The following is a 13246-nucleotide window of genomic DNA, read 5'->3' on the forward strand; positions in this document are numbered from 1 at the left end:
AAATTATCGTTAGGAAAAGTATAAAAGGTTTCTAACTTATTAAATTTGCAGGTTTTATTGCGGGTCAAAGAATCTGAAATTCAGTATCTGAAACAGGAAATTAATTCTCTGAAGGATGAACTACAGTCTGCACTGAGGGTAAGTGAATACAGATGTATAACTAATTAATTACAGTATTTATAGAAAACTATAGTTAAGTCACATCTGAAATTTTGTTATCATCACTATACAAGACCTAATGCAATGCAAAATTAACAGAAATCATATCAAGTTTAAAGTGTGCAGAAATATGAAGTAATTAGGACCACTTTCTCAGAAAATAAAACCAAGCGGGAGACATGAACTGTACAAAATGAAAAATGGAATAGATGGGGCAGAGATTTAAAGACATGAGAACAATGAGAAGCGGATTAGATTAATACAAGTGGTGTTTCTTGTTAAACAAAATTGCTACATTCAAAAAAGTAACTACAAATTTAATTATTAAAAAACTTGATAAAATGGGATAGGAGTTGAAAATGGAAAAATAGAATTCTGAAATCTGTCCTAAGAGGGAGCTATGCTCATTGTGGGGAAAAGATGGTTTAATTGGTTTATGATTGGTTTATGATTGTGCTAAAATGTTTTTGATATGGTAATCTTTGTTTCAGTCATGTAATTCCAGCCAATGCCAACTAATGTGCTAGAAGTCAGTAACTCTTATGTTACTATCTTTATTATTCCTTTATCAGTATTCTGATTTCCAAACACAGCCCCTTACAGTCATTAATGCTTAAATAACTCCTTAAAAAAGTGAATGCTGTAAAAATGTTAGTGATATTTTCCTTGATAAATAATCATTTTTATTTCTGAAGGTATTCTATACAATTTTCTATCTTACTTTACTAAACCAATTTAATGGTGTATGTTTGCACTTCCTTTAAGGACAAGAAGTATGCTACAGATAAGTATAAAGGTATCTACACTGAGTTGAGCATTGTTCGAGCAAAAGCTGATTGTGATGTCAACCGATTAAAAGAACAACTAAAGGTTGCCACTGAAGCAATGGGAGAGAAGACAATAAACCATGATGTTACTAGCTATGGTAAAAATGGGAGTTTCTTTATTTCAAAATTCAGAAAGGTATTATTTGAATAGCACACAGGTCAATGAGGAAGCCTAGTGTTTCCTATAATGACTGCACACAACCTAAACTCGGTACATTTAATTCCCTTTGCAGAGTTTTTTAAAAGAAACAACATTCATTTTGTAAGTAAATAATGTGAAGACTACAAATTTGGATTCCACAGGCAGCTGCCACTTTTAATTAAAAATGACAGACCATACTCAATGGACAGATTGCCGCCTCAATTTTTTTGTTCATATTCTTCCCACATATCTTGTTATGCCTGAGTTGTCAGAGATTCATTGGAGTTATGTGTTTAACAGGGCTCCAGCTGTAGTTCCCTAGTGCATATTTTCTATCTTGACCCACAGCATGTCTTTCAAAATGTTTAGTTGCGTCATTCTTTAGTTCAACAGATCTCTTAACTTTACGAGATTGATTTCTTTCAACAATGCAATGATTTCAAATATTTATCTTTGTTTTTCTATTTTATTTAACCTGCCACTTCCAGATATCATGAAATCAAAAAGCAACCCTGACTTTTTGAAGAAGGACAAGTTGAGCTCTGGCAGGTCTTTGAGGTCCCTGAGGTCAAAGGTGAGTACTGGGCAATCAGTGAAAAATTGGCTCATTGCTGGGTAATGAGATACTGAGCTACTGACTACCTCTCTTCTCTTTTTTGTCATCTCTTTAATATGAATAATGCTTATCCAGTTAAAAAGATATAGAGCATTGAAAAAATTGCAATTAGTATTTTGTCATGCAAAACCATTTGATCAGTAAATTTCTCATTCAATATTTTTATTAATATATAAATTGCATGAATACAAATACAAAATTCATAAGGATACAAGTAATACAAATTGCATTAAATTTAAATCACAGTAATATGATCACAGTATCCTATATTCCAAATCAATTATGTAGAAAAAAAGATTGAATTATGAAATTGAATGAAATAAAATAGTTGTATTTTATTTAAAAAAATCTACCCCCACTACCAAAATGGTTGGTGAAAAAAATGAGAAAAAAAACCCTTACCATCTAATAATATATTAATAAAGGCTCAGACCCATACTTTAATAACAGTTCAAAGTTTATGAAAATAACTCAGAAAGGGTCCCCATAACATTAGAAAATCATGTTTATAATCAAAAATCAAACATCGATTCTTCTCTAGATCAAGGCACAACATAATTTCAGATAGCCATTAAACATGAGTAGACGGGGCAGCCTCCTTAAATTTGAGCAAGATCACCTTCCTGGCAATAAGAGACATAAAGGCAAATACCCGCAAATTAGATGGCTTCAGTTTTGTAATACTATTCTCAGCAATACCAAACATGGCAGTCAAGGGGTTGGGCTTAAAACTAACATTGAAAAGTACAAAAAAAGTTTGAAATACATCTTTCCAAAATTTTTCAAGGCTCGGACATGTCCAAACCACATGAATTAGTGTGGCCACTCCATTAGTGCATCTATCACAGTAGGGGGAAATATAGAACATAGAATAGTACAGCACATTACAGGCCCTTTGGCCCACAATGTTGTGCCGACCCTCAAACCCTGCCTCCCATATAACCCTCCACCTTAAATTCCTCCATATACCTGTCTAGTAGTCTCTTAAATTTCACTAGTGTATCTGCCTCCACCACTGACTCCACTCAGGCAGTGCATTCCATGCACCAACCAATCTCTGAGTGAAAAACCTTCCTCTAATATCCCCCTTGAATATCCCCTTACCTTAAAGCCATGTCCTCTTGTAATGAGCAGTGGTGCCCTGGGGAAGAGGCACTGGCTGTCCACTCTGTCTATTCCTCTTAATATCTTGTACACCTCTATCATGTCTCCTCTCATCCTCCTTCTCTCCAAAGAGTAAAGCCCTAGCTCCCTTAATCTCTGATCATAATCCATACTCTCTAAACCAGGCAGCATCCTGGTAAATCTCCTCTGTACCCTTTCCAATGCTTCCACATCCTTCCTATAGTGAGGCGACCAGAACTGGACACAGTACTCTTAAGTGTGGCCTAACTAGAGTTTTATAGAGCTGCATCATTACATCACGTCTCTTAAACTCTATCCCTTGACTTATGAAAGCTAACACCCCATAAGCTTTCTTACCTACCCTATCTACCTTGTGAGGCAACTTTCAGGGACCTGTGGACATGTACCCCCAGATCCCTCTGCCCCTCTACACCACCAAGTATCCTGTCATTTACTTTGTTCTCTGCCTTGGAGTTTGTCCTTCCAAAGTGTACCACCTCACACTTCTCCATCTGCCACTTCTCAGCCCACTTCTGCAGCCTATCAATGTCTCTCTGCAGTATTTGACAATCCTCTACACTATCTACAACACCACCAACCTTTGTGTCGTCTGCAAACTTGCCAGCCCACCCTTCTACCCCCTCATCCAGCTCGTTAATAAAAATCACAAAAAGTAGAGGTCCCAGAACAGATCCTTGTGGGACACCACTAGTCACAACCCTCCAATCTGAATGTACTCCCTCCACCACGACCCTCTGCCTTCTGCAGGCAAGTCAATTCTGAATCCACCTGGCCAATCTTCCCTGCATCCCATGCCATCTGACTTTCTGAATAAGCCTACCATGTGGGACCTTGTCAAATGCCTTACTAAAATCCATGCAGATCACATCCACTGCACTACCCTCATCTATATGCCTGGTCACCTCCTCAAAGAACGCTATCAGGCTTGTTAGGCACGATCTGCCCTTCACAAAGCCATGCTGACTGTCCCTGATCAGAACATGATTCTCTAAATGCCCATAGATCCTATCTCTAAGAATCTTTTCCATATCTGCATAGAAACAAGAGAGCTTGTCTTTAGACATATGAACTCTATGTATCACATTGAATTGTATTAAAGAATGACGAGCACATAATGATGAAGAATTAATCAATTTTAAAATACTCTTCCAGCTCTCTTCAGATATGAAAATCTGTAAATCCTTTTCCCAGTCTCCTTTAATTTTATCTAAAGAGGCCTTTTTCAGTCCCAACAGCAGACTGTAAATGTAAGATACTGAACCATTGTCAAAGGGTTTCAGATTAAAAATTGTATCTATTATATTCTTATCTGGACTTGTAGGAAATGCATGTAGTTGGGATCTTAAAAAATCTCTAATCTGTAAGTTTCGAAAAAAGTGAATATTGGAAAGGTTAAATTTCGTTGAAAGTTGCACAAGAGAGGAGAGATTCCCTCCATCAAACAAATCCTGAAATCGTTCAATACCCAATCTATCCCATTCTTTAAAAGACAGGTCAATTAAAGATGGTTTAAAAAAAAAACAATTAGAAAAGATGGGACTCAAGAGGGAGAATCCCAATTAACCAAAATGTTTTCTAAACTGTAACCTAGTGGCCACCATCCCGTCGATTGTGATCGACTAGTCGATCTTTGAGACTTTCCCAATAGATCTTGAAAAAAATGAACAATTACAAATACTGTTGAGAGATTGTTTCTGGGTTGCAGGAGTTTAGTTCCGTTCTTTCTGCCCAGTGTGCATGTGTGTAGCTCCCCTGCACTACACAGTGTAATTCAGTGGTCCCCAACCACCAGGCCGGGAGGAAATATGAGTCAGTTGCACCTTTTCTCATTCCCTGTCAGCCCACTGTTGAACTTGAACCCACACGGTGTCATCAGTCGCCTAAATACAGTGATACCCTCGCGCCAGGGATCACTGGTTGGCCTCGGGCAGCCGGTGGGAAATGCCGTAGATACTGGCATGGAGCGCTGCCTCTGAACCTGTTTAGCACACGGAATGTTCGAGGGGAATCTGGTGCTATTATATATGCAGACCCCATTCAGACTCAGCGTTTCGTAAGTAGCAGAGCAGCTATCGTGCTGCGATCTACTGAAACAAACTTTTGTCAGCTGATAGATCCTATGGGGGGGGGGCGCTCCCTGTTACACTCCTCGCTCACTCGATCGCTCTGTTCGGATTGCGACCATGGCCCACCAGTATGGGGACCTCTGACCCTGACCTTGTCCTCTCACCCGACCCATGACCAACTGCACCTGGCCAAGGTGTCTGGCGGCGAGCAAGCGGGAGGCTGGAGTTTGGGCCAGGAGGCTGCCCGAGGCAATGAAGCCCTCCAAACTGCTTTGGTACCTTGAGTCCAAGCGCCCAGCACTTAAAGACAAACACGTTGAGTTTTGTGAGCAAGCTGGACAGAAGCTAAGTGCCGAGAGCCGCGAAAGCTGTGGAATAGACTGGACATAAGGAACCTGCTTCGAGTATCGCTGTATTCCCGTCATGTTTAACACCCTCCTCACCCCCACCCCGTTGGCTGGTCTGCAAGAATATTGTCAATATTAAACCGGTCCTCAGTGCATAAAAGGGTGGGTATCTCTGGTGTTCATACATTATTTCTATTTCTGGGTTGCGGGGTTTTACAGATCTTTTCTGCCCTGGTGCACATGTGTATAATTAACTGCTCTGGGGTCGATCTCGCCTTGAACTAAGGCTGAGATAGTGGATCTTGGGCTTAAAAAGGTTGGTGACCACTACTGTAACGAAATCCTCAAAGTATGTTTGACCACCACATTGTTAGTTAGTTTATTTAAAGATAAAGGAAGCAAGGATCCAAGTAAAGAAATAATGGAAAATTTCATAACAGAGTTGACTTCCAAAGAAACCCATATAGGGCAATTCTCGTGGTTAATGTAATATATCCAGAACATAATATTTTGTATATTAACTGCCCAATAATATAATCTAAAATTGGGTAAGGCAAAGCCTCCATTCTGTTTGGTTTTTTCAAGGTGAACTTTATTTACTCAACGTTTTTTTAATTCTTCCATATATAGGAAGAAAGAATTGAATCCAAAGAGTCAAAAAAAAGATCTAGGAATAAAAACAGGCACAGCTTGAAAAAGGGATATAAATTTAGTTAAGATATTCATTTTAATAGAATTAATTCGGCCGATCAGTGATAAAGAGAGAGGCGACCAGTTAGAAAGTTTTTTTTAACATAATTCACTAAAGTTAAAAAATTTTCCTTAAATAAATCTTTATAATTCTTAGTAATTGTTACTCCTAAATATGTAAATTGTTTTCTTAAAATTTTTAAAGGAAGGGTAATATCAGTTGGTATTAAATTGTTTAAAGGAAACAGTTCACCCTTACGTAAATTTAATTCATTTCTTGAGAACTGAATAAAATTTAGTCAGTAGACAGAACACAAATGGTAAGGAGGTTGTAACATTAAATATATAAAGCACTAAGTCATCAGCATAGAGTGACACTTTATGCATAGTACCTCTCCTTAAAATAATCTCTTTAAACTCTCGAAAAGCAATTGCTAAGGGTTCTAATGCCAAATCAAAAAGCAGAGGGCTCAAGGGGCAACCTTGTCTAGTATATTTCACTCAGGAATTCAAGCAGTGATGCCTGCTGTCCTCCTCACTAAATCTTACTGCCTTTGAGAAGATGCAATGGTCCTAAGATTGTGTGTTATTTAGACTCATCACCTAGCTACCTTGTATTTATGTCTATGCTTTGAGGAAAGCTAGAATACCATTCCTCCACTTCCCACACCTCTGTGCATCTTAAATTTCTGCAAAATGGTGATGGTAGGGGTTTACATAAATTTCTTGCTTGGATCACATGGCATCAGCCATAGTTCTATAGCTATTTATTGGACTGATCTGTCATCTGAGCTGCATAAAATTCCTCAGTTTAGCATTTGTCCTTCACTTGGACACGTTATTTTTGGTTTTCTTTAGTCATACTAGCCTCCAAGTTTGTGTGTCTGGTCAATTTTCTCAGTCCAATGGAGTTTGTAGTTTTTGAGATCAGGGTAGATAAGTGCAGACTATTACAAAAGATGTTAAATAAGGTAAAGAATTGGGAGACTATCTCAGTAGGATACCATAAACCACTAATATTTGGTTCTAAATCATTATCTATAACCTTCACTAACTGAGATGAAATAATATTATTTATTGCATTGAATTGCACATGATTCAAAGTTTAGAGGAAAAGTGAGCTGTCAGGAGGATGCAGAGAGCTTGTAAATAGACAAGTTGATACTGGAAGAAGTATCAAAGTACATAAACAGGAGGAGTAGCCCATTCCACCATTCAATAAGGAGATAGTTCATCTTTCACTTAATTGTACTTACTGATATAAACCCCATATCCCTTATTGCTTAAAAATCAATTAATCTGTCTAACATATACTAGCTTGGATAGTTATCTTGTTCAACATGAATAAGAGCTCTGAATAATACCTCTGACTCTATAAACAATTGAGTCTCCACAGCCACTGTGGATGGAGAAGACCAAAAATTCATTACCTCTGTGTCAAGAAATTTCCTCTTCATTTAGTCCTGAGTAGTCTAGTCTTTATTTTGAAAGTATTTCTCTGGTTCTTGATATGACAGCAAAGGGAAACATCCTTGCATCTATTATAAACACGTGATTCTGCAGATACTGGAAATCTTGAGCAACACATACAGGTCAGGCAGCATCTACGGAGGTGAATAAAGAATTTATCATTTACCCTAAGAGTTTTGTATGTTTCAATGAAACTAGTTGGAAAAATGCGTTATTCAGTTTGAATAGGAAGAAAAGTCATAAGTGGATAGACCTTTGGAAACTAAGGAATGAATATGTTGGTTCTAGGCTGGAAAATGAACAGGTTCTAGGATCTGCTATGGTCTTGTGCATAATAAAGTACACCGTTGATGTTTTTAATTCTTAGATCTTTGGGGAAAATCTTTAAGAACATAAAAATATTTCTACAAACTCCAAATGAGAAAACCTGTAGATGTTGGAAATCCAAGCAACACACACAAAACACTGGAGGAATGCAGCAGGCCAGGCAACATCTATGGAAAAGAGTACAGTCGATGTTTCAGGCCAAGACCAGGGTCTTGGCTTGGAACATCAATTGTACTCTTTTCCATAGATGCTACCTGGCCTGCTGAGATCCTCCAGCATTTTCTACAAATCCCAGTAAGCTATCTTATTGAGTCTTAGATTGTTCATTAGTGACACTCTACTGTTCCAGACCTAACTACCACAGTAGAATGGCACTCTCATTCTGATAACTGATGTACTGTAAGGAAATTTATTTATATCAGTTAAACTTCTGTATGAAGCTGTAGGTGTAAGTGCACGTGGCTTTGATAACTATTTTGTCTTGTCCAACAAGTATCCAATATTTCTGATGTACAAAGATTGATTGCTTTACCTCTCTCCATTGGTTCTCAAAATTTTTTCTTCTTGTTCTTCTTCAAGCAGTCTGTAATAGAATGGGTCTCATGGGAAAGATGAAAGATGCAAGTATCAAGTTTGCTATTATGTAGGTATCAGGGTGGTTAAATGCCCTATTTCGCATGCATATCCCTTGTATTTTCTTAAAGGTCTTGCCTTGCCTTGTCTCTGTTCTGTGTGTTGGGCAGTGGGGAAACAAAGTGAAACTGACTCAAGTCATTAAGTTGCAGAAATGTCTCATTTTATGCTAACCATGCCATCCAGTTGTAAGTTGCATGAATGGATGTTGATGTCCATTCTGAAGCCTTCAGGCATTGCCTTACCTAATAGTGCTGTAAGCAGAGGTTAAGAAACACATTGAGGGTAGAACTAAAAAAGCCTTTGGGTTCCAAATGGTTATTCCCATATCATCAATTCCCTGACCAATACTTCCTTTAATTTTTCACACCCTTTGGTCCATTAGCTATGTTTCCAGGTAGTCACTACAACAGCTAGAGAAAACATGAACTTATCATGGCCGTCCATCAACTGACATTTTAGCAATTTTAAGTACATCACTAAAACAACACACATATAAACACAAGAGATTCTGTAGATCTGGAATTCCAGAGCAACACAGACAAAATGCTGGAGGAACTCAGTAGGTCAGGTAGCATCAGAAAGGAATAAAGTCAATGTTTCAAGCAAAGACCCTTCTTCAGGACTGGAAAGGAAGGAGGAAGTTGCCAGAATAAAAATGTGGGGGGAGGGGAAAAGACGAGGTGAAAAGTCATAGGTGGTCAGGTGGGTGGGAAAGGTAAAAGGCAGGAGAGGAGACTGGACCATGGGAGAAAGGGAAGAAGGAGGGACACCAAGGATAAGTGATAGGCAAGTAAGAAGAGGTAACGGGCCAGAGTGCGGAATAGAAGAAGAGTGAAGGGGGAGGGAAAGGAGAAATTGATGTTCATGCCATCAAGCTGGAGGCTTCCTCGACAGACTATGAAGTGTTGGTCTTCTACCCTGAGAGTGGCCTCATTGTGGTGAAGGAAGAGGCCATGGAATGGCATGTCAGAACAGGAATGGGGATTGATATTAAAATGATTGGGCACAGGGATATTCCGCTTTTAGCAGATAGAGTGGAGGTGCTCAACAAAGCAGTCCCCTAAGTTACACGGATCTCACAGGATTCAGTAGACAACCCCAGCAGATTCACAGGTGAAGTGTTTTCTCACCTGAAAGGTTGTTTGGGGCCCTGAATGGAGATAAGGGAGGAGGATTTCTGTCACTTGTAGGGATATGTACAAGGAAGAGATTAGTAGGGAGAGACAAATGGACAAGGGAAGCACAGGGAGTGGGATAAAGATATGTTTTTTGCTAGGATCCCTTTGGAGATAGCGCGAGTTGCAAAGAATGATATGTTGGATGTGGAGGCTCAAGAAGTGGTAGGTGAGGACAAGAGGAACTCTCCTGTCAAGGTGGTGGGAAGATGGGGTGAGTGGATGTCTGGGAAATGGAGGAGGTGCAGGTGAGGGCTGCATCAATGGTGGAGGATGGGAAGCCCCATTCTTTGAAGGAGGACTTTGCTGATGTCCTAGAAAGGAAAGTCTCATTCTGGGAATAGATGTGTTGGAGATGAAGGAACTGAAAAATGGGATTAGCAATTTTACAGGAGACGGGGAACAAGAGGTATAGTCAAGATAGCCGTGAGAATCAGTAGGTTTGTAAAAGATGTCAGTAGACATTTTTTCTCCAGAGATGGAGACAAAGATCGAGAAAGGAAAGAGAGGTGTCAGAAATGGAGCAAGTGAATTTAAATGCAGTGTGAAAGTTGGAGGCAAAGTTGATGGAATTGATGAGCTCAGCATGGGTGCATGAAACAGCATCAATGTAGCGCAGGAAGAGTTGAGGAACATTACCAGGGAAGGCTTGGAACCTAGACTATTCTAAGCAGCCGACAAAAAGGAGGGCATAGCTGGGACCCATGCAGGTGCCAATGGTGACCCCTTGAATCTGGAAAAAGTGGGAGGAGTTAAAGGAGAAATTGGAGCATGAGGACCAGTTCTGCCAGACGGAGGAGAGTGGTGTTGGAGGGGATTGGTTGGCCCTTTTGTTGAGAAAGAAGTGGAGAGCCTGAAGGCCTTCTTGATGGAGATCGAAGTTTATAGGGACCAAACATAGTAAAAATGAGGTGGTCATATCATATTCACAGTGAAAATGAGGCAGCTAGGGCCAGGGAATTGAAAGTTGTTGAGTAGATTAAGAGCATGTGAATTGTTACAGGTATATGTGGGAATGTCTGACCCAAGGGGGTGTTAGAATGGAGTCGATATGCAGACACGAGTTCAGTGAGGCAGGGACAATGGGCTTACCTGAACAGTTAAGTTTGTGGATCTGGGTAGGATGTAGAAACAAGCAGTGCGGGTAAGGGAACTATGAGTTTGGTTACAGCAGATGAGAGTCTCTAAAGTTTGAGGTTAGTATTGGTGTTGGAGATAATTTTCTGATCGTCCAGAGTTTTGTCCTTTTTAAGGGGTAAACAAGAGGAGATGCTTCAGTGTTGCCACCTGGCCTCAGCAAGGTAGAGGTCAGTCTGCCCCACTTAAACTGTACCCCCTTTATCTACAGGTTTGGTCAAAGTCAAAGTAAAATTTATTATCAGAGTGCATACACATCACCACATACAACCCTGAGATTCTTTTTTCTGCAGACATACTTAGAAAATCTAAATAAAACAGAAACTGTAAATGAGATAAATGAACAACAAATTGTGCAAGTGCAGTTATAAATAAATAATGAGAATGAAGTAACAAGATAAAAGAGTCCTTAAATGAGTGTCGTTATTCCCCTTTGTTGAAGTCTGATGGTTGAGAGTTAGTAACTGTTCTTGAACCTGGTGGTGTGAGTCCTGAGGCACCTGTACCTTCTACCTGATGGCAGCAGTAAGAAAAGTGCATGGTGTGGGTGGTAATGATTTTTGATAATGGATGCTGCTCGTTTCATGTAGATGTGCTGAATAGTTGGGAGGGGTTTTACCTGTGATGCACTGGGCCAACTCCACTACCTTTTGTAGGATTTTCCAGTCAAAGGCATTGGTGTTCCCGTGTGTGTGTATATACTTCTACACCAGTCTCTGAAAACACTTCACTGTGGATGTAAGGGCAGTAGTCATTTAGATAGGTTACTGAGCACTGATATGATTGAGGCCTGCTTGAAGCAGGTGGGTCCCACACACTGCCAGAGTGAGAGGTTGAAAATATCCATGAACACACCAGCTAGTTGATCAGCACAGGTCTTCTGTACTCGGCCAGGTATGCTGTCTGAACTGGATGCTTTCCTTGGATTCACTGTGGACTATGTTATAACAGTCTTCATATACTGAGACCAAAGAATCATTAGTGGATGTGGGGGTGCGTGACAGTTTCTCACTTTTCTGGTGATCAAGTAAGCATAGGAGGCATTGAGCTCATCTGCAAGTGAGGCTCTGCTGTACCCTATGTCGCAAGATCTCACTGAAGGAGGTTATGGCATTCAAACCTTGCCACAGCTGTTGACATCCCTCATTGATTCCAGTCTAGTCCAGAATCTCCACTTTACCTGTGAGATGGCTTTCCAGAGATCGTACCTGCACTTCTTGTAGCATTTTTGATCTACAGACTTGAATGCCTCTGATCTGGCTCTCAGCAGATTCCAGATTTCATTTTTCATCCAGGGCCTTTGATTGGGGAAAATCCTGAATGCTTTTTTGGGGACACACTCATCCACAACTGTTTTAATAAAGTGAAGTAATCATTCACATCCTCAGATGATTTCTTGAATACAGTCCGTCCACTGACTCAAGACAATCCTGTAACTGTTCCTCTGCCTCCTATGGCTACCTCTTAGTTGTATCTCTGGAGCCTTACTTTTCAGGCTCTATCTGTTTGCAGGTAGTAGGACTACAGCTAGATGACCTGACTTGACAAAATGCAGTCTCAGGAAGAAACGATAGGCATTCCTTATCTTGAAGTAGCAGTGATCTAGTGCGCTGGGACTTCTGGTGCAACAGGTTATAGGCTGGTGATAATTGGGCAGCATTTTCTTCAAGCAGGCCTGGTTAGTGTCACTGACTATAATTTGAAATGCTTCAGTGTGGGCTATTGCTTGTTCACAGACAACATTGTGCAGTTTCACAAGTGCTTGTTTATAATCGGCCACTGGTGGTGTGTAAACTGCAGTCAGGATCACAGATGAGAACTCCCAAGGCAGGAAAAATGGCCTACATTTAGTCGTTAGTTGTTCTAAGTCAGGGGAACAAGAAGTCATCATAACCCCAATGTCTGTGCACCAATGACTGAAAAGCACACGCTGCCACCTTTTCTTTAACAGTTTGCTGTTCAATCCATTATGAAATTCATAAAACCTTATGATTGTATCATTGCATCAGGAGTATTCACTAAGTTCAGTACAACTAACAATTATGATTTGCCTCTGATTTGGCAATCTTGCCCTGATATCGTTAATCTTACTTTCCAGTAACTGCATATTTGCCAACAAAATACCAGGTAGAGGAGGCCTCATCCCCTTGTGCTTCAGCCTGGTTTGAACTCCAGCCCTCCTGCCATGTTTTCAGCCATTGGCATTGAGCCTTAAGGGGCCTTGCTTCACTGTTCTGCTGTAGTTCATCACTTCAGCTCCACATTTAACTGTCAAACATGAAATCTAAAGATCATTGATGTAATTTCATATTCTGAGAGTGGATGCAGAGAGAATTGAGGGCAGTGTGTTCAGAGGGGTTAAGCTTTGAGGAAAGGAGTGCTTAAGTCAAGCTGGTTGATGTCTAGTCGGCAATTAGAGAGGAGAAGATCCAGAGCAGGCAGAGTACCAAAGAGAGGTGTCCAAGAAGAGGAGGAAGATTGGAGGTGGGAAAAGAAGTCATCCGTGTG

The 13246-nt window shown here is 40.1% G+C and overlaps 2 protein-coding genes across 8 annotated transcripts in view; one reads left to right on the forward strand and one right to left on the reverse strand.

Annotated features, from left to right (window-relative positions):
- Positions 1 to 13246, forward strand: part of LOC132399469 (myosin phosphatase Rho-interacting protein-like) — a 324199-nt gene that overhangs the window by 285829 nt on the left and 25124 nt on the right. For 5 of the 6 annotated variants that reach the window (XM_059979857.1, XM_059979859.1, XM_059979860.1 and 2 more), the window contains 3 exons: positions 52 to 138; positions 925 to 1084; positions 1617 to 1702. In XM_059979857.1, the coding sequence (XP_059835840.1) occupies positions 52 to 138; positions 925 to 1084; positions 1617 to 1702 (333 nt within the window). Of the gene's footprint in view, positions 1 to 51; positions 139 to 924; positions 1085 to 1616; positions 1703 to 8372; positions 8434 to 13246 lie in introns of all 6 variants that reach the window. The other variant, XM_059979858.1, reaches the window with a different exon arrangement.
- Positions 1 to 13246, reverse strand: part of pld6 (phospholipase D family, member 6) — a 194752-nt gene that overhangs the window by 91833 nt on the left and 89673 nt on the right. Inside the window, exon 3 of one of the 2 annotated variants that reach the window (XM_059979871.1) lies at positions 7421 to 7597. The exons of the other annotated variant lie outside the window; for it this stretch is intronic. Coding sequence (XP_059835854.1) covers positions 7447 to 7597 — 151 coding nt within the window. The 3' untranslated portion in view covers positions 7421 to 7446. Of the gene's footprint in view, positions 1 to 7420; positions 7598 to 13246 lie in introns of those variants that run through there. 2 annotated transcript variants of the gene reach the window in all.

Source organism: Hypanus sabinus, chromosome 9 (assembly GCF_030144855.1).
Source record: "Hypanus sabinus isolate sHypSab1 chromosome 9, sHypSab1.hap1, whole genome shotgun sequence".
NCBI classification, from domain to species: domain Eukaryota; kingdom Metazoa; phylum Chordata; class Chondrichthyes; order Myliobatiformes; family Dasyatidae; genus Hypanus; species Hypanus sabinus.